General features: G+C 48.0%; 1 protein-coding gene across 1 annotated transcript; it reads left to right on the forward strand.

Annotated features, from left to right (window-relative positions):
• Window positions 1-1,086: 1,086 nt before the first annotated feature.
• LOC125463741 (galanin receptor 2a-like) lies at window positions 1,087-22,512 on the forward strand. The gene is made up of 2 exons (XM_048555375.2): window positions 1,087-2,336; window positions 21,093-22,512. Exons 1-2 carry the CDS (start codon window positions 1,984-1,986, stop codon window positions 21,838-21,840), a joined length of 1,101 nt encoding a protein of 366 aa, XP_048411332.1. The 5' UTR covers window positions 1,087-1,983; the 3' UTR covers window positions 21,841-22,512.
• The last annotated feature ends 2,356 nt before the right edge of the window (window positions 22,513-24,868 follow it).

Consider the following 24,868-nt stretch of genomic DNA (forward strand, 5'->3'; position numbering starts at 1 on the left):
TTACGCTCTGACATTGAGAGTATACAGAGAAGGTTGGTTTCATTCATGAATTAATAGATAAATGAGGTTATAAACTCCGTTCTAGGCCCTGTGCTGAGGGGATGTGAGACTGCAACAGGAATCATACCGAATAAAATCCACAATGCTCTATGTAACCCTGTGCTGTCCCTGGCTGAGGAGTGTTTGGAGGGGACATTGCAGAAGAGGCTTTACTCTGTATCTAATCCCCTGCTGTCTGTAAGTTGGGAGTGTTTGAGGGAGACAGTGCAGAGAGTTTTATTTTCAGTTTAAGAGTAGTGCGACCTTTACTCTGTGTTTGCCTCCATCCTGGGAGTGTTTGATCTGGACTGTGCTGGTGAAGATGTACTTATAGTTTACTTTCAGTTTAAAAGAGTAGGGTATGTCTTACTCTCTGTTTAAAAGAGAATTTTAACTAATTAATTTTACTGAATACTGTTAATGTTGGCTGCAATCATTGTCACTGGCTCTCCCTTTCTTTGAAGATAATTCTATTCCTGACCTGTCAGTACATAGATTTTTGAGCCTCACATCTTTGGGCACATGGGGCTGGGGAGAGAGTGGGATCTGGAAAGCAGGATTCACTTCCCTTGCTTTCCCACTGTGCTAAACTCCCTATCACCCAGGCTGCCTTCCCACTGTTCAATGGGCCAACCTGGAGCTGTCTCCAATTTTATGGGAATGTTATTGACCAGTTAAAGGTTGGTTGCTGGCTTCTTTTCCAGTCCCCTCCAGAATCTGTCACCTCACAACCCCCTTAGCACACCCACTACTGTACACCACCACCCACCCCAACACACAGACACCCTCACTGTCTCTCTCTCTCACTCACACAAACACATACACACACCCCTCACACACACACACACACACACACACACACTCTCTCTCTCACACACGCGTGCGCGCACACACACACACACGCACACACACACGCAGTCTCTCTCTCACACACGCGCGCACGCACACACACACACACAGGCACACACACTCTCTCTCTCTCTCTCACACACACACACACACACACCCTCTCCTTCTCTCTCACACACACACCCTCACTCTCCTTCTCTCACACACACACACCCTCTCCTTCTCTCTCTCTCGCACACACACACACGTGCATGCATGCACACACACACACACACACACGCGCCCTCTCTCTCACATACATGCAAACACACGTGCACATACCCTCACTCTCTCGCGCACACTCTCACACACACAAGCACACACACACATACACACTCACTCTTCCTCTCTCTCCCACACACACACATACACACCCTCTCCTTCTCTCACATACATGCAGACACACACATGCATTCACCCTCACACACACACACACACACACAGGAACACAGACATAGAGAAGACAGTACACACGGAAACACTGTAAGAGGAACACAGACACAGACAAACATACACACACACAAATACACACAGCCAAGCTCAACACTGATCACCAGACTTTCCGAGGAGATAAGCCTCCAAACTGAGTTTAGCGACAGCCTCTCCCTCAGGGAATGGGGTTCCTTAAACTAGTTGTTTCAGCCAGCCTCTGCCATTCATTCCCTCAGCATCTCCGCTGGCATTGGGGGGTGGGTGGGGGTGAGGCAGACAGCAGTGATTGAGGAAGTGAGTCTCATGTCGTCTTGGTAACAAGCCAGAGAGAGAGAGAGAGACGCAGGCTGTTTTAAAAAGGCAGCAGACGGGTAGGGAGAGAGAGGGAGAGCGAGAGAGAGAGTGAGAGGGAGGGAGAGAGAGTGGGGGAGAGGAAGAGGAGAAAGGGAGAAGGAGAAGGAAAGAAAGGAGGGAGAGAAGGAGAGGAAGGGGAGAAAGAGAGAGAGAGAGAGAAAGAGGGAGAGAAAGAGAGGAAGGGGAGAAAGGGAGAGAGAGAAAGAGGGAGAGGAAGGGGAGAAAGGGAGAGAGAGAGGATCTGGGACCAGGCAGCTGCTAGTGACTGAGATGAATGTGAGCCAGAGCTGCAGCTCTTGCCAGGGCTGGGAGGGGAGACCTGAGAGGTTCATTGTGCCCCTGGTTTTCTGTTTAATCTTCCTGGTGGGTACAGTGGGCAACAGCCTGGTTCTGGCCGTGCTGCTGAGGAATGGCCAGATGACCAGCAACACCACCAACCTGTTCATCCTGAACCTGGGAGTAGCCGACCTCTGCTTCATCCTGTGCTGTGTGCCCTTCCAGGGAACCATCTACACCTTGGACTCCTGGGTCTTCGGCTCCTTCATGTGCAAGCTCGTACACTTCTTCATCTACCTGACTGTCTATGCCAGCAGCTTTACCCTGGCTGCAGTCTCCGTCGACAGGTGGGTCCAACATACCTGGGCAGGGGCTGGAGCAGGGCACACAGTGCCCCCTTCAACCAGTGACATGCAGTCGCAGGGGAAGAGGGCTTTTAAAACTAGATAGTGCAAGGATTGGGACTGGGACTGACCCTGAGTCAAGGATTGAGTTTGGGATTGATAATTGAATTTGGGACTGGGACTAGTTCAGGGATTGGGATTGAGTCTGGGGTAGAGATTGGGATTGATATTGATTATGTTTGGGATTGGGATGGAGTTTGAGTTTGGGATTTGGATTGAGTCTGTGACTGAGATTGTGTTTGGGATTGGAATGAGTCTGGGAGCAGGATTGAGTCCGGGACTGGCACTAGGCCTGTGAGACCGTGAGTGGAATTTAGGAAGGAGCCATTGACAGGATTGAGCCGCAAATAATCACCATCCGTTTGCATGAGATCCATGTGTCTTGGTAACTCTCAGGCTGGATTCCCCCCTATTTGTGAATCTGTTTGGGAGCGAGTGTCATGTTGCAGTCTGTAGGAAGCAGGGGCTGGGTGAGAATTTGTGTTTCTTTGTGTGAGCAAGCATTGCTGCTGCTCAGCCTGACCGCACTTTCTTCAATCCCTCCTGCTAATCTCAGAGCTGACAGGATGAGGGCTATCAGCATCAGTAGAGAGAAAGGCCTCCCTTGAACACACTGAGGAATGATTTGCCACCCAGGGATTTGTGTAATTCTCAGGATCAGCTCCAGACAGGAGAGCACAGAGGACGGTTTTGGAGGTGAGCAGTTTTACAGGAGGTTGTTTTCCAAAGTCAGTGATTGAGAGCGAAGCTGAAAGATGCTGATCCAGGAGGCAGTTGAATATCAGAATGTCACAGCACCTTCCCAAATACAGAAAGCTCTTTGAAAAGGTAGCAACATGCTTCCTCAATCATTCCTGTTTGCTTGCTGTCCCCCAAGGGCTTTTCCTCTATGGGGAGGAATGGGACGGGAGGAACCATGAACGGATGGATTCTCATACTCTGGAACCACATCCTGAACACTCCAGCAGTGAGCAACAAATCCTGGGATGGGACAGGCAGCAATGCTACACAGCCACAAACATAGCATCCTCTCGAGTGGAGCTGTGGCAAACCTGAAAGCATCACATCACAGAATGTACCGTGTGCAGGTTCACACAAAGTGCTATCAATGGCAATTCCGTCTCAGTCAGGCAAGCCACTGCGGACTGGACGGTGAGGATAGGCGGACCAGTTTATTGCTAACTCCTTGGCCAATATAGAACAGAAGTTGGATACGTTAGGTACAGATTCAATGGTTGCATGGTTAAAAGACGTCACCAAATGTGAAGTTATTCAGTAATTGTGGAATGATATTGGGTCGAAATTGCACAGACAGGATATAAGTGGGTGGTGGTGGTACAATGAAAGAATGTCACCTGTGGGGAATTTGGGTATGACTGTAGTTTGTGGAGGTTTGGATGTGACTGTAGTTTGGGCAGGGGGGCATTGGGTGTGGCTGTAGAATGAAGGGTGTTTGTGAGTTTGTGGGGAGTTTGAGTGTGACTGTAGTTTATGGGGAGCCTGGGTGCTGGGTGTAACCTGTGGGGAGGTTGGGTGCTGAGTGTAGACCGTAGGGAAGTTGGGTGCTGGGTGTAGATTGTAAGGAGATTGGGTGCTGGGTGTAGACTGTTGGGAGGTTGGGTGCTGGGTGTACATTGTGGGGAGGTTGGGTGCTGGGTATACATTGTGGGGAGGTTGGGTGCTGGGTGTAGACAGTGGGGAGGTTGGGTGTTGGGTGTAGACCGTGGGGAAATTGGGTGCTGGGTGTAGACCGGGCGGAGGTTGGGTGCTGGCTGTAGACTGTGGGGAGGTTGGGTGCTGGGTGTAGATTGAGGGGAGGTTGGGTGCTGCGTGTAGACCATGGGGAGGTTGGGTGCTGGGTGTAGACTGTGGGGAGGTTGGGTGCTCGGTGTTGACCAGGTGGAGGTTGGATGCTGGGAGTAGACTGTGGGGAGTTTGAGTGCTGGGTGTAGACTGTGGGGAGGTTGGGTGCTGGGTATAGACCGGGCGGAGGTTGGGTGCTGGGTGTAGGCTGTGGGGAGGTTGGGTGCTGGGTGTAGACAGTGGGGAGGTTGGGTGCTGGATGTAGACTGTGGGGAGGTTGGGTGCTCGGTGTAGACCAGGTGGAGGTTGGGTGCTGGGTGTAGACCGTAGGGAGGTTGGGTGCTGGGTGTAGTTTGTAAGGAGTTTGGGTGCTGGATGTAGACTGTTGGGAGGTTGGGTGCTGGGTGTAGACCAGGTGGAGGTTGGGTGCTGGCTGTAGACCGGGCGGAGGTTGAGTGCTGGGTGTAGATTGAGGGAAGGTTGGGTGCTGGGTGTAGACTGTGGGTAGGTTGGGTGCTGGGTGTAGACTGTGGGGAAGTTGGGTGCTGGGTGTAGACCGGGCGGAGGTTGGGTGCTGGGTGTAGTTTGTAAGGAGTTTGGGTGCTGGGTGTAGACTGTTGGGAGGTTGGGTGCTGGGTGTAGACTGTGGGGAGGTTGGGTGCTGGGTGTACATTGTGGGGAGGTTGGGTGCTGGATGTAGACTGTGGGGAGGTTGGGTGCTCGGTGTAGACCAGGTGGAGGTTGGGTGCTGGGTGTAGACAGTGGGGAGGTTGGGTGCTGGGTGTAACCTGTTGGGAGGTTGGGTGCTGAGTGTAGACCGTAGGGAGGTTGGGTGCTGGGTGTAGTTTGTAAGGAGTTTGGGTGCTGGGTGTAGACTGTTGGGAGGTTGGGTGCTGGGTGTAGACCAGGTGGAGGTTGGGTGCTGGCTGTAGACCGGGTGGAGGTTGAGTGCTGGGTGTAGATTGAGGGGAGGTTGGGTGCTGGGTGTAGACTGTGGGGAGGTTGGGTGCTGGGTGTACATTGTCGGGAGGTTGGGTGCTGGGTGTAGACTGTGGGGAGGTTGGGTGCTCGGTGTAGACCAGGTGGAGGTCGGGTGCTGGGTGTAGACAGTGGGGAGGTTGGGTGCTGCGTGTAACCTGTGGGGAGGTTGGGTGCTGAGTGTAGACCGTAGGGAGGTTGGGTGCTGGGTGTAGTTTGTAAGGAGTTTGGGTGCTGGGTGTAGACTGTTGGGAGGTTGGGTGCTGGGTGTAGACCAGGTGGAGGTTGGGTGCTGGCTGTAGACCGGGCGGAGGTTGAGTGCTGGGTGTAAATTGAGGGGAGGTTGGGTGCTGGGTGTAGACTGTGGGTAGGTTGGGTGCTGGATGTAGACTGTGGGGAAGTTGGGTGCTGGGTGTAGACCGGGCGGAGGTTGGGTGCTGGGTGTAGACTGTGGGGAGGTTGGGTGCTGGGTGTAGACCGTGGGGAGTTTGGGTGCTGGGTGTAGACAGTGGGGAGGTTGGGTGCTGGGTGTAGACTGGGCGGAGTTTGGGTGCTGGGTGTAGGCTGTGGGGAGGTTGGGTGCTGGATGTAGACAGTGGGAAGGTTGGGTGCTGAGTGTCATCTGTGGGGAGGTTGGGTGCTGGGTGTAGACTGTTGGGAGGTTGGGTGCTGGGTGTAGACCGTGGGGAGGTTGGGTGCTGGGTGTAGACCAGGTGGAGGTCGGGTGCTGGGTGTAGACAGTGGGGAGGTTGGGTGCTGCGTGTAACCTGTGGGGAGGTTGGGTGCTGAGTGTAGACCGTAGGGAGGTTGGGTGCTGGGTGTAGTTTGTAAGGAGTTTGGGTGCTGGGTGTAGACTGTTGGGAGGTTGGGTGCTGGGTGTAGACCAGGTGGAGGTTGGGTGCTGGCTGTAGACCGGGCGGAGGTTGAGTGCTGGGTGTAAATTGAGGGGAGGTTGGGTGCTGGGTGTAGACTGTGGGTAGGTTGGGTGCTGGATGTAGACTGTGGGGAAGTTGGGTGCTGGGTGTAGACCGGGCGGAGGTTGGGTGCTGGGTGTAGACTGTGGGGAGGTTGGGTGCTGGGTGTAGACCGTGGGGAGTTTGGGTGCTGGGTGTAGACAGTGGGGAGGTTGGGTGCTGGGTGTAGACTGGGCGGAGTTTGGGTGCTGGGTGTAGGCTGTGGGGAGGTTGGGTGCTGGATGTAGACAGTGGGAAGGTTGGGTGCTGAGTGTCATCTGTGGGGAGGTTGGGTGCTGGGTGTAGACTGTTGGGAGGTTGGGTGCTGGGTGTAGACCGTGGGGAGGTTGGGTGCTGGGTGTAGACATAGGTTTGGGGTGCTGGGTGTAGACCATGCGGAGGTTGGGTGCTGGGTGTAGACAGTGGGGAGGTTGGGTGCTGGGTGTACATTGTGGGGAGGTTGGGTGCCCGGGGCATTCATGGGGCATTTGAGTAGTCAGCCAGTGAGATAATGTCACCTTTGGAATCCTGGTCCACCTGGCTTTAGTGGAACGGGATTGAAATGATGATATCTGCCCCACCATTGGCCCCGTCAATATGAAACGAATATCCAGCAGGAAATATAATGAAATAATAGAGTGTGAGACCTCGGTGTAGTGACCCTGCTGTTTTTAATTTGTTCATTGGGAGCTAGGCCAGTATTTACTACCCAGAGGGCAATCCAGAGTCAGCCACATTGCTGAAGGTCTTTGGAAAGTCTGCAACACGGAAGAAGGCCCTTCAGCTCATCAAGTCTGTGCCAGTCAAAAACATTCACATAACTATTCTAATGCCATTTTCCAGCACGTGGCCCATAACCTTGACATAGCAGATGCACATTTAAATACTTCTCCAATGGTATTAGGGCTCCTGCCTCTCCCACCCTTACTCACAGTGAGTCCCACATTCCCACCACCCTCTGGGTGAAACCATTTTGCCACACATCTCCTCTTGACCTCCTGCCCCTGACCTTAAATCTACGCCTCCATCCAGGGGATAAGTTTCTTCCCCCGTCTATGCCTCATAATTTTACACATCTCAATCATGTCCCCCTTCAGTCTTCTCTGTTCCAAGGCAAACAACTGCAGTCTGACCAGCCTTTCATTGTAACTGAAACTCTCCCACCCAGGCAATATCCTGGTGAAGATAATAAAATGTGAGAGATAATGGGAACTGCAGATGCTGGAGAATTCCAAGATAACAAAATGTGAGGCTGGATGAACACAGCAGGCCAAGCAGCATCTGAGGAGCACAAAAGCTGACGTTTCGGGCCTAGACCCTTCATCAGAGAGGGGGATAGGGAGAGGGTTCTGGAATAAATAGGGAGAGAGGGGGAGGCGGACCGAAGATGAAGAGAAAAGAAGATAGGTGGAGAGAATATAGGTGGGGAGGTAGGGAGGGAATAGGTCAGTCCAGGGAAGACGGACAGGTCAAGGAGGTGGGATGAGGTTAGTAGGTAGATGGGGGTGCGGCTTGGGGTGGGAGGAAGGGATGGGTGAGAGGAAGAACCGGTTAGGGAGGCAGAGACAGGTTGGACTGATTTTGGGATGCAGTGGGTGGGGGGGAAAGATGGGCTGGTTGTGTGGTGCAGTGGGGGGAGGGGACGAACTGGGCTGGTTTAGGGATGCAGTTGGGGAAGGGGAGATTTTGAAACTGGTGAAGTCCACATTGATACCATTAGGCTGCAGGGTTCCCAGGCGGAATATGAGTTGCTGTTCCTGCAACCTTCGGGTGGCATCATTGTGGCACTGCAGGAGGCCCATGATGGACATGTCATCTAAAGAATGGGAGGGGGAGTGGAAATGGTTTGCGACTGGGAGGTGCAGTTGTTTGTTGCGAACTGAGCGGAGGTGTTCTGCAAAGCGGTCTCCAAGCCTCTGCTTGGTTTCCCCAATGTAGAGGAAGCCACACCGGGTACAGTGGATGCAGTATACCACATTGACAGATGTGCAGGTGAACCTCTGCTTAATGTGGAATGTCATCTTGGGGCCTGGGATAGGGGTGAGGGAGGAGGTGTGGGGGCAAGTGTAGCATTTCCTGCGGTTGCAGGGGAAGGTGCCAGATGTGGTGGGGTTGGAGGGCAGTGTGGAGCAAACAAGGGAGTCACGGAGAGAGTGGTCTCTCCGGAAAGCAGACAGGGGTGGGGATGGAAAAATGTCTTGGGTGGTGGGGTCGGATTGTAAATGGCGGAAGTGTCGGAGGATGATGCGTTGTATCCGGAGGTTGGTAGGGTGGTGTGTGAGAACGAGGGGGATCCTCTTTTGGCGGTTGTGGCGGGGGCGGGGTGTGAGGGATGTGTTGCGGGAAATACGGGAGACGCGGTCAAGGGCGTTCTCGATCACTGTGGGGGGAAAGTTGCGGTCCTTGAAGAACTTGGACATCTGGGATGTGCGGGAGTGGAATGTCTTATCGTGGGAGCAGATGTGGCGGAGGCGGAGGAATTGGGAATAGGGAATGGAACTTTTGCAGTAGGGTGGGTGGGAGGAGGTGTATTCTAGGTAGCTGTGGGAGTCGGTGGGCTTGAAATGGACAGTTGAGCAGTCAGTTCACAGACCGTACAAAAATTGATGGGGCGGTAAGTAATGAGGAGCACAGCCTCAGAATTCTGCCCCCAGGTGACTGTCTGTTTGGATTATGCACATTCTCCCAGGGTCTGCGTGGGTTTTCTCTGGGTGCTTCAATTTCCTGTCACAGTCAATAGATGTGCAGGTTAGGTGGATTGGCCATGCTAAATGCCCCATAGTGTCCAGAGATGTGCAGTCTAGTTGGATTAGCCATGGGAAATGAAGGGATAGGGTAGAGGGCTGGGTCTGGGAGGAATGCTGTGGGCTTGAAATGGACATCAGTTACAAGCTGGTTGCCTGAGATGGAGACTGAGAGGTCCAGGAAGGTGAGGGATGTGCTGGAGATGGCCCAGGTGAACTGAAGGTTGGGGTGGAAGGTGTTGGTGAAGTGGATGAACTGTTCGAGCTCCTCTGGGGAGCAAGAGGCGGCGCCGATACAGTAATCAATGTACCGGAGGAAGAGGTGGGGTTTGGGGCCTGTGTAGGTGCGGAAGAGGGACTGTTCCACGTAACCTACAAAGAGGCAGGCATAGCTGGGGCCCATGCGGGTGCCCATGGCCACCCGCTTAGTCTGCAGGAAGTGGGAGGAGTCAAAAGAGAAGTTGTTGAGGGTGAGGACGAGTTCAGACAAAATGTGAGGCTGGATGAACACAGCAGGTCCAGCAGCATCTCAGGAGCACAAAAGCTTTTTGTGCTCATGAGATGCTGCTGGACCTGCTGTGTTCATCCAGCCTCACATTTTATTATCTTGGATTCTCCAGCATCTGCAGTTCCCATTACCACTGATACAATATCCTGGTGAATCTCCTCTGCTTCCTCTCCAGTACTATCACATTCTCCCTACAATGTGCACACAATACTCTAAGTGTGACCTAATCAATCTTTTATCCATTCAGCATAACCTCCCCGCTCTTAAACCGATGCCTTGACTAATAAAGACGACTATATCGTACTCTTTCTTAATCATTTCATCCATCAATCCTGATATTTTAAATCATACTAAGGTCCTTCTGATTCTCAGTGCTTCCCAGGGTCCTACTGTTCACCATGTATTCCCTTGCTTTGTTCATCCTGCCCGAGTGCATCATGTCATATTTATCCAGATTGAATTTCATTTGCCACTGATCAGCCCATCTGACTGGACCCTCTATATTCTCCTGTATTCTGAGGCTGTGCTCCTCATTACTTACCACCCCATCAATTTTTGTACGGTCTGTGAACTGACTGCTCAACTGTCCTTCATTGAAGATAACAAAGTGTGGAGCTGGATGAACACAGCAGGCCAAGCAGCATCAGAGGAGCAGGAAAGCTGATGTTTTGCGTCTCCACCCTTCTTCAGAGATTCTTCAGGGTCTAGACCCGAAACATCAGGCTTCCTGCTCCTCTGATGCTGCTTGGTCTGCTGTGTTCATCCAGCTCTACATCTTGTTATCTCAGATTCTCCAGCACTGCAGTGCCTACTATCTTTGTCCTTCATTGAAGTCTGAATCATTTAGATAAACTACAAGCAGCAAGGGCCCAACCCTGACCCCTGTGGGACCCCACTGTGCACAGACTTCCAGGTTGGAAAATTAGCCCTCAACCATCATTCTCTGCTGCCTGCCACTCAGCCAGTGGTAGATCCAATTTTCTAAATTATCACAGATTCCATCGGCCTGTACCGTTAGTCTCCTGTGTGGAACCTTATTAAAAGCCTTTCTGAAGTCCGAGCAGACTGCATCAAAAGAATTGGCTGGAATCACACGTAGGCTAGAGCAGGCAAGGCCTTCACTAAAGGGCATTAGCAACTAGTTGGGGTTTTACAACAATTGAATCATTGGTAGATTAGGCTCTTTCATTCCAGATATATCTTTTTTGATTGAATTCAGATTTCACCACCTGCTGATTGAAGCCATATCCCCAGATCAGTGGCCTGAGATTTTGGATTCCTAAGCCAGTGACATTACCACTGCTCCCCTAAGATTATAGACACACAGTATCACTGACACTTATGATTTGGTTAAAATGTAGCAATAACAGAAATCTGTGACTGTAACAGTAACATTTCCTCAGGCGCTTCATAGGAATCGTATCAAATTAACTCTCATGCTGAAACCCAAAGGGAAATACTTGGACTGGTGACCCTGTGCAAAAAGGCAGGTCGTAAGGAGTGTCTTGAGGAGGAAGTGGGGAGGAAACGTGCTTAGGGTGGGAATAATGGAACAGTTGAAGGAATACCCACCTGGAGGGCAAAGAAAATCCAGGATATACATGCAGCCAGAATTGGAGAAGCAAAGAGGGGGTGGTATTGGTGCAGTGGTGGTCAGTGGTTACAGTTAGGTTTAGCTTCAAGTTTTATTGTCAGGTGTACCCAGGTACAAAAGTACAGGAGTACAGTGAAATGTGTACAATGTCACTATGTACAAAGTACCGAGATACAAAAAACTTAGTTACAGAAACAGTAAAATTAAGAAATAAGTTGAAAAGTTCAGCACACTCTTCTTTGCATAAATGTTGAAAAACAGAGAAATGAGGTTAAAATGACAAACATTACAGTCTTTCCTTGAGCCATGGGCCTGCAGATACTCCAAGTTGGGCATTTCCACAAGTGGTCACTCTCCCCGCGCTGGGCTAAGACCCACCCGAGCACGCCAGTCTTTGCCGCTGCTCACAAGGTTTCAGCCCTGACCTCTGTATTGCTGCTGGTCAGCACTGTCGCCAAACCTCACCACCGCCACTTCGACACTGCCACTGACCACTGCTGTGGCTATCCTTTGCCGCCGGCCGCCATCGCAGCTCACACTGGGTCCCAGCTGCTTCCACTCTCCATCACCGCTCAGTGTCTGTGCTGGGTCTACTCTCCCCCGCGCTGGGCTTACTCTCCCCCGCGCTGGGCCTACACTCCCCTGCGCTGGGCCTACTCTCCTTTGCGCTGGGCTCGCTCAAGGCCCGTGCTGGGCCTACTCTCCCCTGCGCTGGGCCCTCTCAAGGTCCGTGCTGGGCCCTCTCTCCCCCGTGCTGGGCCTATTCTACCCCATGCTAGGCCTATTCTCCTTCGTGCTGGACCTACCGTCCTCTGCGCTGGGCCTATGTCCTTCGTGCTGACCTCACGTCGCGAGGTCTGCCGCCAATGCCACCCAAGCTCAAGAGGTAAGTAAGGAATATAAAAGATAGGAAAAATAAGCAAGGAAAGTGGAAAAAAATTAAATGGAAAGGAGTTAGAGTGGACAAGCTTTGGCTCAGGAGCCTTCCTCCACTGTTATTTTGAAACTAGCCTCTGGAACTTCGCACTTCGATTCTGCTCCCAGGTGACTGTCTGTTTGGATTATGCACATTCTCCCAGGGTCTGCGTGGGTTTTCTCTGGGTGCTTCAATTTCCTGTCACAGTCCATAGATGTGCAGGTTAGGTGGATTGGCCATGCTAAATGCCCCATAGTGTCCAGAGATGTGCAGTCTAGTTGGATTAGCCATGGGAAATGAAGGGATAGGGTAGAGGGCTGGGTCTGGGAGGAATGCTGTTCAGAGGGTTGGTGCATTCTTGATTGGCTGATTGGCCTGCTTTTACAGTGTAGGGAACCTGCGGTTTCAAATTTGGTGCAAAATTGAGGGCATTTTTTTTCTCCCCACTGGAACTAAGGTGGAGTCTGACTAAATTCACTTAATTGTGGGACTCTAATAAAAGCACGCAGAGAATGCCGATAGTCTGAAGTTCCTTTGGATGAAGACCATTGTCTAATCATTGCATTGTTCTGTAAGGTGCTGTTTCCTCAGCTCATGGTGAGTACCAAAGCAATGAAATATCTATTGGAAGATTGAAAGATTCAAAGTCATGCTTCAATCATATAGTGGCCACATCTTTTATTTATTTTAATTTTCATCTGTGGACTAAAAAGGAAATCTACTGCTCGCACTAAAAATGAATTGGAAGGAAGAGAAAGAAAGCAATTCATGGAACCCTATAGTCCAGACTGGTGCTATTGAACTGTGTTTCCCTGATTTTCATTTTTATTTTTCCACCTTTAATATCCACATCTTGTCTGTTTTGTTTGCTTATTTGTGAAGTGGGATATTTGAGAAGGGCTAGGGTTTAAGTTGCAGATTTATGTGCTAGCAATTTAGGTTCTCTAGTTGCAGTTAGCCAAAGATGATTTGTTTATAATGATCATGATAACTACAGAAACCTGGTGAGTATTTCCTTTGAACCTGAGTTTGTTAGTTAGGTAAACCGAGGGCCTTGACCAAATCTTTTCACATTGTAATGACTCCCGGAAGAGTGGGACTTGAATTACATTGAATGCTGGAACAGGCTTGAGGGGCTGAAAGGCTTCCTCTCATTCCTGTTTTTAGCAGGGTATACTTTCATTGCATCCATATCAGATTGGTACAGTTTTCAGACATTCTGGCAGTAGTTTCCACAGATCTGGCTGAGTATAGCTTGGATAACAATTGAGGGGACTTGTTGCATTTTGGATATGAGATGTTGCCAGTGATGTTGTCATCTGAGTATAGTTTATGTGTGTTTATTCCGCAGTTGGCTGTGTTCCAGTCATTCTGGAAAAGGTACATGCTGTCTGCGGCTGGCTGTAATGACTCCTTTTGACAACACAACCATCCTCTCACCTAAAGAGCTCAAAATATCACTGTGCAATTTGTAAAGAATTTGGAAGGAGCTGGAGATATTTGTCTATTGTACTGTCTGGGACTGCATTGAGTTCTACTCGATCAAGCGATGTCATACAAGCTTAGATGAGGATAAGACGGAACACCTTTAGATCTTCTGGAGTGACCCTTTATATCCACAGGCCTCCTCAAAGTTTTAGTAAGGCTTTCTAACTTAGTAATGTAGTTTCTAGTAGTTCACCACCATGTCATAATCAAAGACTTGTTTAAGTTAAGAATCTCTTCTCATCAAGTCTCAGTTGGTGGCTGCAAACTCCTCAAACTGCAAATGACATCCCAAAACCGAATATAACACAGTGGCATCGGTAGGATTAGAATTCAATTTAACTCCATCAAACTATCGCCAGTGAACCCAGAATAAATGTCTATTTACAGCTTTAAAGAATTTACAGTTTTAAGAAATACTCATGCACCCAGTCAGTAGCTGCAGCAGCTCAGCAATGTGACTCTTTGGAGCATAACATGGGACATGTAGCACTTCCTGATAAAGTCTTTTACTTCAAACCTTGAAAGAGAAGAGCAGACACATGTGTGCGCCAGAAACAGTTCGTAGCTGGCAGTAACAGATTGTCAGGAAATGAGAATCTGTAGCAGCAGGCTTAATTAAAGGCTCATTGAGAAAGGAAACATACCTCTGTGTTAAATTTAATGTTTGCCTCTAGTCTAGCAGGGATTTATAATTAGTAATTTATAATTATAATTAGTGGTGGAAAATGGGCACATAAACAGAAGACCTACATCCACAGGTCTCCTCATAATCTTATTAATATTCCCTATCATACTAATGTGGCATACCTGATTGCTAATATGTAATAAACTGCAGCCTCTTCTCATTAAAATTCAGTTGGAGGCAGATAAATATTCTGACTGCAGCTGCTGGTGGTTATTATCCTAACCCACTTCCCATACCGGTTAAAAAAACGTGTTTACAACCTCATTCTTTTTGTCTGAAAGTCTTCCTTTGTGTCCAGTTTCTGGATAACCAAAAAATGTTGCAGTCATTCCCCAGCCTTTGTCAGAACGTTCCATTTGTTCCACCAATCCTGCTGGGAACGATTGCTTCCCAAGGATTTTTTTTATTGTTGAGGCAAAAGTGATCTTTTCCAGAAGGGAGCGCCTTTTTGAAGTCTAACCCCAGTTCAGACCAGGAGCCTGTCCATTGCCACAGCCCAGCGATTTAAATGTCAGAACTGAAGTTCCAGATTGAATGTCTATAATCTCTCATAAAATCTACTAATGGAATTAACGTCCTTTTTTCAAAATCTACCTGACTGTGCCTAAAAGGCATCCAATAAATCATCTTTCTAGTAAATTTCATCTGAGAAACCTACTGGAAAAGTCAAACTATCCTCGGTATTCGACAGATGAGCTTCCAACTCTCAAAAACTTTGCCTCTGCTCTTCACTTTTGTTTAGAAAGGACAGTGTGAACGCAACATTGGTTTGGATGTGATCCATGTCCACATTCCACATCTTAAACTAAAATAACACTCCCAGATTTGACCATTCATTCCAGTCATTGTGGCACCCAGTAGTTTTGCTTTGCAATAAACATAAGCAAATGAAAAAAAACACTAATGATCAAACTCTTTAAAGAGAAATAATTTCCTGGATTGCAAACAAAAATTTGAATGGAAACCTATCAAATAAATTAAAGCATTATTTTGGGAGAGTAACAATGAAACCCAACCCCATGGTGCCCACTATTTGTAGGGAGCCTCAACAATATCAGTGGAATTTGTATCTTTGCACAATTTTGAATATACCAATAAAACTAACAGCCTAAATTAGTTTGAGACAATAGGATGCTGGAGAGGCACTCCACACCTTGTTAGCCTAAATTAATTCGATGACAGCCTCCTAACTTCAAAGGAAACTTCTCAAATTGATTTAAAGTTTAGTTTGGAGCGGAGGTTACAGAGTTATAGAGTCATTAGAGGTCTACAATCCTTCGACCCATTGAATCAAAAAAAATTCTAATCCAATTTTCCAGCACTTATGTATTGCGAATGTACCATTTAAATACATCTTAAATGTTTTGAGGGTTTCTGCCTCTACCACCCTTACAGGCATTGAATTCCACATTCCCACCACTCTCGGGTGAAAGTTTTTACTCACATCCCCTCTAAGTTATACTATTTGCCTTCTTATCGACCTGACCCACCATCTTAAGCGACCAATGGGCATGAACCTAAGGTCCCTCTGATCCTGAATGCTTTCCAGGACCCTAGTATTGTTAAACCTTTGACAGGAATGCACATCGTCCCCTGTGGTGCTCACTGGTCGCTGAAGACCTCATGTGTACTGATGTAAAGTGTCTTTTTGTTTACTCAAGTCCAAAGAGGGCTCCAAATCTGTAAAAACATAGGAGAGGGAGTAGGCCATTGGCCCTTCGAGTCAGCTCTGCCATTCGGTATGACCATGGCTGATCACCCCAACCCTGTTCCTGCCTTCTCCTCCATAACCTTTGATCACTTCAGGTCCCTAAGAACTAAGAAGAAATTTCACCCTAATTTACACAATTATTGCACACTGCAGGGCTACAAACCAAGAATTAGAAATTGGGATTAGAGCAGAGAGGCCTCTTACAGAGACGAGAACACAAAGTGTAAAATAGTTGCCTTTTGTGCTGTAAGTTTACTTATGTCTCTATGAACGGGGAACACTTTCTCATCAATATTACTTGCCAAACCCAGGGAAGTCTGGGACAGGTTGTTGGTTATCATCACTCCAATGAACTTGACGCTCTCTACCCTCTCAACCTCAGTTCCATTGATGTCAATGGAGTGGGTTCTCCTCCTTTCTTTCTGAAGTCAATTTTCAGTTCTTTTATTTTGCTGACATTGAGAGAGAGGTTGTTATCATTGAACTACACCAAGCACTCTATCTCCTTTCTGTATTCTGACCCGTCGTTGCTAGATATCTGTCCTACTGTGGTGGTGTTGTCAGTGAACTTGTCGATGGCTTTCATTTGGAATTTGGCAACACAGCCATGGGTGTACAAGGAGTGCAGTAGAGGGCTGAGAATGCGTCATTGAGGGCCTCCAGTGCTGAGTGTTATTGTAGAGGAAATGCAGTTACCTATCCTCACTGATTGTTATCTGTAGGTCAGGAAGCTGAGGATTCGTTTGTAGAGGGCTGAGTTAGAGCCAAGACCAACGTCTCGGAGTTTTGAGATCAGTCTGGAAGGGATAAAGGTGTTGAAGGTGGAGCTGTAGTCAATGAGCAGGAGCCTGATGTCCTTGTTGTCAGCAAGCAATTGTGTGGAGGACTGCGTGCCAAAGAAATCATTCGGAGTGTTTCCCAACCGTAAACATTGGATGAACCAGGAAATTCACTCCCTATGGGTTGGATAGGGAGTGGTGTAAGGCTAGGGTTTAGTGTAAGGCTAGGGAAATGGTATCCACTGTGTCCATGATATTTCAATAGGCAGACAGTGGGGGATTGAGGTAGGCTGGAAGATTGGAGCTGGTGTGGGCCATGACCAGCCTCTCGAAGCACTTCATGATTATTGAGGTCAGAGCCACTGGCCAGTAGTCATTAAGGTACATTGCATGTGCATTCTTCGGTACGGGGCTGATAGTGGTCTTCCTGAAGCAAGTGGGGACTTTGGCTTGTAGTAAGGAGAAGTTAAAGATGTCAGTGAATAAATACCTCTGCCAGCTGGTCTGCACACAGTCTAAGTGCATGGCCTGGGACTCTGTCCAGGCCATTCGCTTTCCTTGAGTTGACTCCCAGGAAGACTGATCTGACACAACATCGTGAGGTGAAGGGCCTGTACTGTGCTGTACTGTTCTATGTCCTATGTTCTGTGATGCCTGAAGCGGTGACAGAGGAGAACAGGTGTGCCTGGACCTGTCAGGCAGGCACGATCACTCCGCTGGCATTCTGCTGAGAGCATAAAGAGCATTGAGTGCATCAGGGATGGATGATTATTATCCACGATCCTGCTCTGCTTCTTTTGAATCCTGTAATGTTGTTTAGGTCTTGCCTTGGGAGCAGGAGTCTGTATGGTTGGTTTGGGCCTCAAATCTGGTCCAGTACTGCCTCTTGGTATCTGTGATGGCTTTGCGGAGGTCATATCTGGATTTCCTGTATAGGTCCGGATTACCTGACTGGAATGCTGCACATCTGGTCTTCAGTAGGGAGTGGATTTCCTGGTTCATCCAAGGTTTACAGTTGGGGAACACATGGATTGACTTCTTTGGCACGCAGTCCTCCACACATTTGCTAATGAAGTCCGTGACAGGGACGGTGTACCTGTCTGTTTTCTGCTGAGTGTTTGAACACAGCCCAGGCCATCAATTCCAAGTGAGCTGTTTTTCCAAGTTGTGTTTGCTTGCTGATTGATTATGAGGAGATACTGGCTCGCCATGTTTACACTGTTACATTCACCTCCTGGATCCTGCCCTCCTGACCTGTAAAGACTTGTTTACAAATCCAAATTCAGTTCATAAACAAGGACCTGGTCTATAGACAAGTCATGTCCCAGGATCGGATGCCAAAAATGAAGTGAGTAACCCATTCCACCCTCAGAATAAAAACCAAAAGAACTGCAGATGCTGTAAATCAGGAACAAAAACAAAGTTGCTAGAAAAGCTCAGCAGGTCTGGCAGCACCTGTGGAGGAGAAAACAGAGTTAACGTTTCAGGTCCAGTGACCCCTCCTCAGAGGAAGGGTTCTGAGGAAGAGTCATCAGACCTGAAACGTAACTCTGTTTTCTCCTCCACAGGTGCTGCCAGACCTGCTGAGCTTTTCCAGCAATTTTGTTTTTTTTCCACCTTCTGAATAGATCTCTGACTAAAGGTCATACAGTCATAGAGTCCTACAGCCCAGAGATAGACCCTCAGCCCAAACTGGTCCATGCCGACCAAAATGTTCATCCACACTCACCCATTTCCCTGCACTTGGCCCGTATCCTGCTAAACCCTTCTTATCCATGTATTTGTCCAAATGCCTTTTAAATGTTGGTAATGTACCCACCTCAACCACTTCTGCTGGCAGCTCATTCCGTATGTATGCCACCCTCTGTGTAAACAAGTTGTCCCCCAGGCCCCCATGTATTCTTTCCCCTCTTACCTTAAACAGATGCCCTCTCGTCCTTGATTCCCCATCTCGGGAAAAAGCCTAAGTGCATTTACCCTATCCATGCCTCTCATGTTCTTATACCCTTCTATAAGATCCCCCCTCAGTGTCCTATACTTTTAAAGAAAAAGTCCTACCTTGTCTGACCTCTCCCTGTAACTCAGCCCCTTGAGTCCTGGCAACATCCTTGTAAACTTCTTCTGCACTCTTTCCAGTTTAATAACATCCTTCCTATTGCAAGATGACCAAAACTGAACACAATTCTCAAAGTGTGGCCTCACCAATGTCCTGTACAACTGCAACATAACTTCCCAATTTCTATACTTAGTACCCTGACTGATGAAGGCTCGTGTGCCATATGCCTTCCTCACTGCCCTGTCTACATGTGACTCCACTTTCAGAGAGCCATGCACCTGATCTCCAAAGTCCCTCTGTTCCACTACACTCCTTACGGTCCTACTGTTCACCGTGAAATTCCTGGCTGGATTTGACTTTCCAAAATGCAACACCTCACACTTATCTATATTAAACTCCATTTATCATTTCTCAGCCCAATTCCCCAGCTGATCAAGATCCTGCTGCAATTTTCTGATAATCTTCTTCACTGTCTGCGAAATCACCAATTTTAGTGTCATCCGCAAACTTACTAATCATGCCTTGTACATTCTCATCCAAACCATTGATATAAATAACAAACAGCAATGGGCCTAGTACCAAACCCTGAGGCACCCCACCAGTCACGGGCCTCCAGTCTGACAACCATCCTTCCACTGTTACTCTCTGCTTCCTACCATCAAATCAATTTGTGTATCTAATTTGCCAGGTCTCCTTGAATTCCATGCGATTTAAACCTTCCAGAGCAACCGTCAAAGTGGAACCTTACCAAAAGCCTTACTGAAATAAGGTGACAGGAGTTTCAATAACAGATCAATCCACTCTGTGTTCCATGGCTCTTAACGCTGTCATTGAATCTCTCCGGTGAAGTGCTGATACAAAGATTCTTTTCTCATGTGACATGTAGTTTAAGCATCACATTCTGTAATTCTCATGTGTGTGAATTGTTGTGAACCAGTATCAGTTCTAGATAAACCAATTAACATCCTCTAATCCACCCTGTGTACACCATCAGTATGAAATGAATCAAAAGGTGAAAGTTCAAATGTGTATAGATGTACTCTGAGTCTCTTTCTATGTGTGACACATTGTAAGGTGCAGCTATGTGAAAGCTCCATCATTTCCCAAAATCTCCAATGTAGAATTGTACCCACTCCCAGTATTATTTCTGGACGTCCCTGTCTCAGTCTCAATCCCAATCCTAATCCCAGTGTCTGAGTTTCTCTGTCAATCCCAATTTCAGACGCAATCCCAAAATCCCAGTGTCTCAGTCTCACTGTCAATCCCAGTCTCATTCTCAATTCCAATCCCAGTGCCTCAGTCTCATTGTCAATTCCAATGCCAACCTCAGACTCAATCCGAATCCCAGTATCTCAATTTCACCATCAATCCCAATCTCAGTCTCTATCCCAATTCCAAACCCAATCCCAGTATCTCAATTTCACTGTCAATTCCAATCCTCACTGGTTTTTAAATGGAGTTTCTACAACCTGGGAAGTTTCCTGAGGAGATCCTAAGGAAGACATCAGGCTTATGGATGTAGACAAGCCCTGGGGATGCAGTTCTGATAGAGAGGGTGGAGGGATCAGGCACAGGGATAGCATCTGCTGCTGACACTGCTAGAGCTCCTGGATTTGGGGGAGAGGCTAATATTGATTGGATAGGGATGGGCTCTGGTAAACATTCAATGATAGTTTCAAGTGTTTCCAAAGGCAGATTTGTAGAGAGCTCTTAGAGATTCTCATCTTTTACATGGTGTTAGGAAGGGGTCGCCATCCCAGAGCCCCAAGAGACTATGGGGTATAGTTACCCTCCTATTTTAGAACCAGCAGTAATTTTCACTTTGGGTGTGGGCGGGGAGGTGGGGATTTCCACTGGTTATGCCCCCTTCCTTCTTATTGTCTGTATCAGTTTGGATTAACAGGATTTCACAAACATCACAATGTGATACAGACTACCCCACTCCCATTCCCTAAAATGCTACCCCTAGGGCAGAAACAGCAAAGTGGGTTTGGAAAGATTGCAAGGAGTGGGAGGATGATTGAGTGAGTGTTAAACCCTAGCCATAGATTTAGATCCAGAGTGGGAGTGGGATGCAGTATTGGAGAACTTTACTGAGTCTGGGGCACATTCCTTGAAGATGAGGACATTCAGTTCCTAAGGAAACAGAGGAGATTGGCAAGGGTGACTGCAGAAGTCTGATGGGAGAACGCAATGATCTGGATAAACTGAGACTTCTCAAGGACCTGGTTCATGTCTGCCCTTGCCCAGATACCCTGCTGGTTTGTGATGAAGTGCACAGTCCATTATCAGGAATGTAAATAACACAATTACCTGGATATTTGGAAGAATGTCTTGGCTTTAAGAGGGTGAACTATATTTTGTGGGACATCTTGCTAATTCACTATCATCCTCTTGTGGATAATGTAATTTCCTCAATCTGTCTCTCTGGTCTCGTGCGTAAAATGATTAATCCCATGGTTTCTGACTTGTCTTGTCTTGCAGATACCTGGCGATTCGCTACCCACTGCGATCCCGGGAGCTGCGGACTCCTCGAAATGCCCTGACCACCATCTGCATTATCTGGGGAATCTCACTCGTCTTTGCTGGTCCTTACCTCAGCTACTACCAGCTGATCCACTACAGAGATCTGACCCTCTGCTTCCCAGTCTGGGATGACTACAGGCGCAAGATCATGGACACTTCCACCTTCATCTTTGGGTACATCATCCCGGTGTTGATCCTGAGCCTGGCCTATACTAGGACCATCAGGTATCTTTGGACTGCTGTGGATCCCATCAAAGACATGTCTGAGTCCAAGAAAGCCAAGCGCAAGGTAACGAAGATGATCATTATCGTGGCTGTCCTGTTCTGTCTCTGCTGGCTGCCTCATCACCTGGTTATCTTGTGTTTCTGGTTCGGCCACTTCCCACTCAACCAGGCCACCTACGCCTTCAGGCTCCTGTCACACTGCATGTCCTATGCCAACTCCTGCCTCAACCCCATCGTCTATGCTCTGGTCTCCAAGCACTTCCGCAAGGGCTTCAAGAAAGTCTTCAACTGCGTCCTAAGGAAAACAGTCGTCAATAAAGTGCATGTGGTGCAAGTGGCCCACACAGAGGCTGGCTCCACTGAGGCCTTACATATCAGTGAACACAACAACCCGACAAGCAGTCACCAGTGGAGTCAGCCAGCTCCTCCAGGCCATGAGGTGGCACCACCAGGAACTTTCCTGGTCTTCAATGTGACATAGAACTCTGAACATGAGCTGGGGGCAGAGGTAGATAGTGAGCTGAGTGGGTGGACTGATTTGCATTCCAAAATTTCCCACACAGACAGAACAAAAGGAGGGATTTGTAATGCACAAGAAGTGGGACTGCCATGTAAAGCAGCTGAGATGTGGCTTGCAACCATCAGCAGTGAAGACATTCCAACAGGCAAGAATGTGTTTAGATACGTGATAACCAGGTGTAGAACTGGATGAACACAGCAGACCAAGCAGCATCAGAGGAGCTGGAAGGCTGACATTTTGGGCCGAGACCCTTCTTTAGAAAATTAAGAAAACAGTCCTGCCAATAGATGTTCCTAGGCAAAATATTGAGAGGAAAGCTAATTCTGAACGCAAAGTGTATATGAATCTTCAGAAAGAACACACTTTATTTTGCTGTTATCCATACAGGAACAATGGAACCATGGTTTACTGAACAGTGTTCATTGTGAAATTATTACCTGTTGGATTTTGCTGCACTTATTTCCTCTCTGCCAAATAGAAATGGATGGTCCTGAAATGTATGCCGTGTTTTTAAGTTATGAAGCCAAGTAAACTTGTAACAAAAAGAGAAGTTGCTGGAAAAGCTCAGCAGGTCTGGCAGCATCTGTGAGGGAAAATATCAGAGTAAATGTCTTGGGTTCTGAGGAAGAATCACCGGACCCGAAATGTTAACTCTGATGTTTTCTTCATAGATTTCGCCAGACCTACTGAGCTTTTCCAGCAACTTCTCTTTTTGTTCCTGATTTGTAGCATCCACAGTTCTTTTGGTTTTTATTGCGTAAACTTACCTTGATTCCTCCTGGGTTGAAAACATTGAGGGGATCTGGTTGGAGTATTTAAAATGTTAATAAGTTCTGATCAGATAAATAGAGAGAGACTATTTCCACTGATGAGGAAACAAGGATATGTGGATAGTGTTTAAACTTTAGAGCTAGGAGTGAAATCACGAAAGGGTTTTTCACTCAAAGGATAGTGGGAATCGGGACCCCATCTCCCTTAAGATTATAGATTCCGTGGGCCATTTGAAACTTTCGAGAGATGGATCTACATATTGTTGTTGGGTAATAAGGAGCAAAAGCAGGTAATGGAGTTGAGATATTGATCAGCCATTGTCTCACTGAATGGCTGAACAGGCTTGAAGGGCAGAATGGCCTTCTCCTGTCCTCATGTTTCTCAGAGCATCAGCCTAACTTAGTTTAGCAAACATTTCCTGACAGCGCCTCCCTTGTGAGAAATTTGTTATTCATCCCACACTCCACTAGTGAGAACGAAGAAAGAGCTTGCATTTACCTATAGCCTTCTCAAATCTCTCCAATGTTGCAAGGTGCTTCACACACTGCGATTGACATTGCAGACTAGTGCTTGAGTAATTGAAGAGGCTGTTTCTGCATAACCACACAAACTACAACGAGGGGTCAACCAAGTCACCTCGTCCTGGGGGTGGCATTGGAAAGGTGAGGAATTCTAATCAGGACAACAGGGCATTAAGTCTCTTTTAGTTGGAAAAGTGGTGTGTGAACAGGCAACACTCTCCATAGGAGAATGTCAATGTCATATTCGTTCTGAACTAAACTGAACTGAAATGGCAGCTGGTATTAGTGATAATGGGAACTGCAGATGCTGGAGAATCCAAGATAATAAAATGTGAGGCTGGATGAACACAGCAGGCCCAGCAGCATCTCAGGAGCACAAAAGCTGACGTTTCGGGCCTTGACCCTAGAGCTCTGATGAAGGGTCTAGGCCCGAAACGTCAGCTTTTGTGCTCCTGAGATGCTGCTGGGCCTGCTGTGTTCATCCAGCCTCACATTTTATTATCTTGGCAGCTGGTATTATCTCAGTTTGTGGACTGAGACCTACAACTGCCTGAATGAATCAGTCAGGGTTCATTTCCCAACGGCATTCAGTGCCTTCCTCTTAGAAAACCTGGATGTCATTGGAGGACAGGAATTAAAGACATAAAAATAGTGAGAGTTTTGAGTAAAGGTCAGTGTGCCAATAGGAAATTTAGGAGGAGATGGTAGTGCCAACCAGACGAGTGTGTGTGCATCTTGCAAGGAAACAATCATTTTCTTCCAGATGTTCCTGATTTTTGTGGGAATGATCCAGTGAAGATAGCTGTGGGAGTTCACCACAAGATGGATTGCCTCATGAGGAGCCAAGCCAGGTCACTAAGTAATGGCAGGGTGAGGTTAATGAAGTTAATGTCTTCTCATCTTGTCGGTGAAACTCGAGGGCGCATTTATATCAGATTGGAGCCAGCTGGGGAAAGGTTGGTGTTATAGATCTGTCAGGTAAGAGCTGGGGGTCCACAATAGAGGTTGAACTATTTGGGGATACCCTACAGGAAGTGAGAGACGCACACGGCAGCAACTGAGAGCATGATCCGCTAGAACTATGGTGCTCTAAACAAGGGCTCAGATTCTTCCTGACAGTCATGGAGGTCAGAATTGCTTCCGTTCCTTGAGTACTGTGCGAGTGCTGGTCTCACCCAGGCTGGAAAGGGAGGCCTCTCATCATGTTCTGTTAGGAACAAAGTTTGGGGCAGCACATTGGCTCAGTGGTTAGCGCTGCAGCCTCATAGCATCAAGGACCCGGGTTCGATTCCAACCTCAGGCGACTGTCTGTGTGGAGTTTGCACATTCTCCCCGTGTCTGCGTGGGTTTCCTCCGGGTGCTCCGGTTTCCTTCCACAGTCCAAAGATGTGCGGGCTGGGTAGATTGGCCACGCTAAATTGCTTGTAGTGTTCAGGGGTATGTGGGTTATAGGGGAATGGGTCTGGGTGGGATGCTTCAAGGGGCAGTGTGAACTTGTTAGGCAGAAGGGCCTGTTTCCACACTGTAGGTTATCTAATAGTGATGAGTTTGCATTTACCCTGTGAATAATCCCACCCTTGTCCTTGGATCAATAACCAGAGTCCACTCACAAATGTAGGTGTGGCAGAATCAGTGCCCGTTGAACTATAGGATCATAGAATTCCTATAGTGTGAAAGCAGGCCATTCAGCCCATTGC

Source organism: Stegostoma tigrinum, chromosome 22 (assembly GCF_030684315.1).
Source record: "Stegostoma tigrinum isolate sSteTig4 chromosome 22, sSteTig4.hap1, whole genome shotgun sequence".
Taxonomy (NCBI): Eukaryota; Metazoa; Chordata; class Chondrichthyes; order Orectolobiformes; family Stegostomatidae; genus Stegostoma; species Stegostoma tigrinum.

Bases quoted from the DNA above. Each gene is read 5' to 3' on its own strand.
- LOC125463741 (XM_048555375.2), top strand. From the start codon at position 1,984: ATGAATGTGAGCCAGAGCTGCAGCTCTTGCCAGGGCTGGGAGGGGAGA. The intron at 2,337-21,092 runs GTGGGTCCAACA...CTTGTCTTGCAG, and splicing joins GCTGCAGTCTCCGTCGACAG to ATACCTGGCGATTCGCTACC.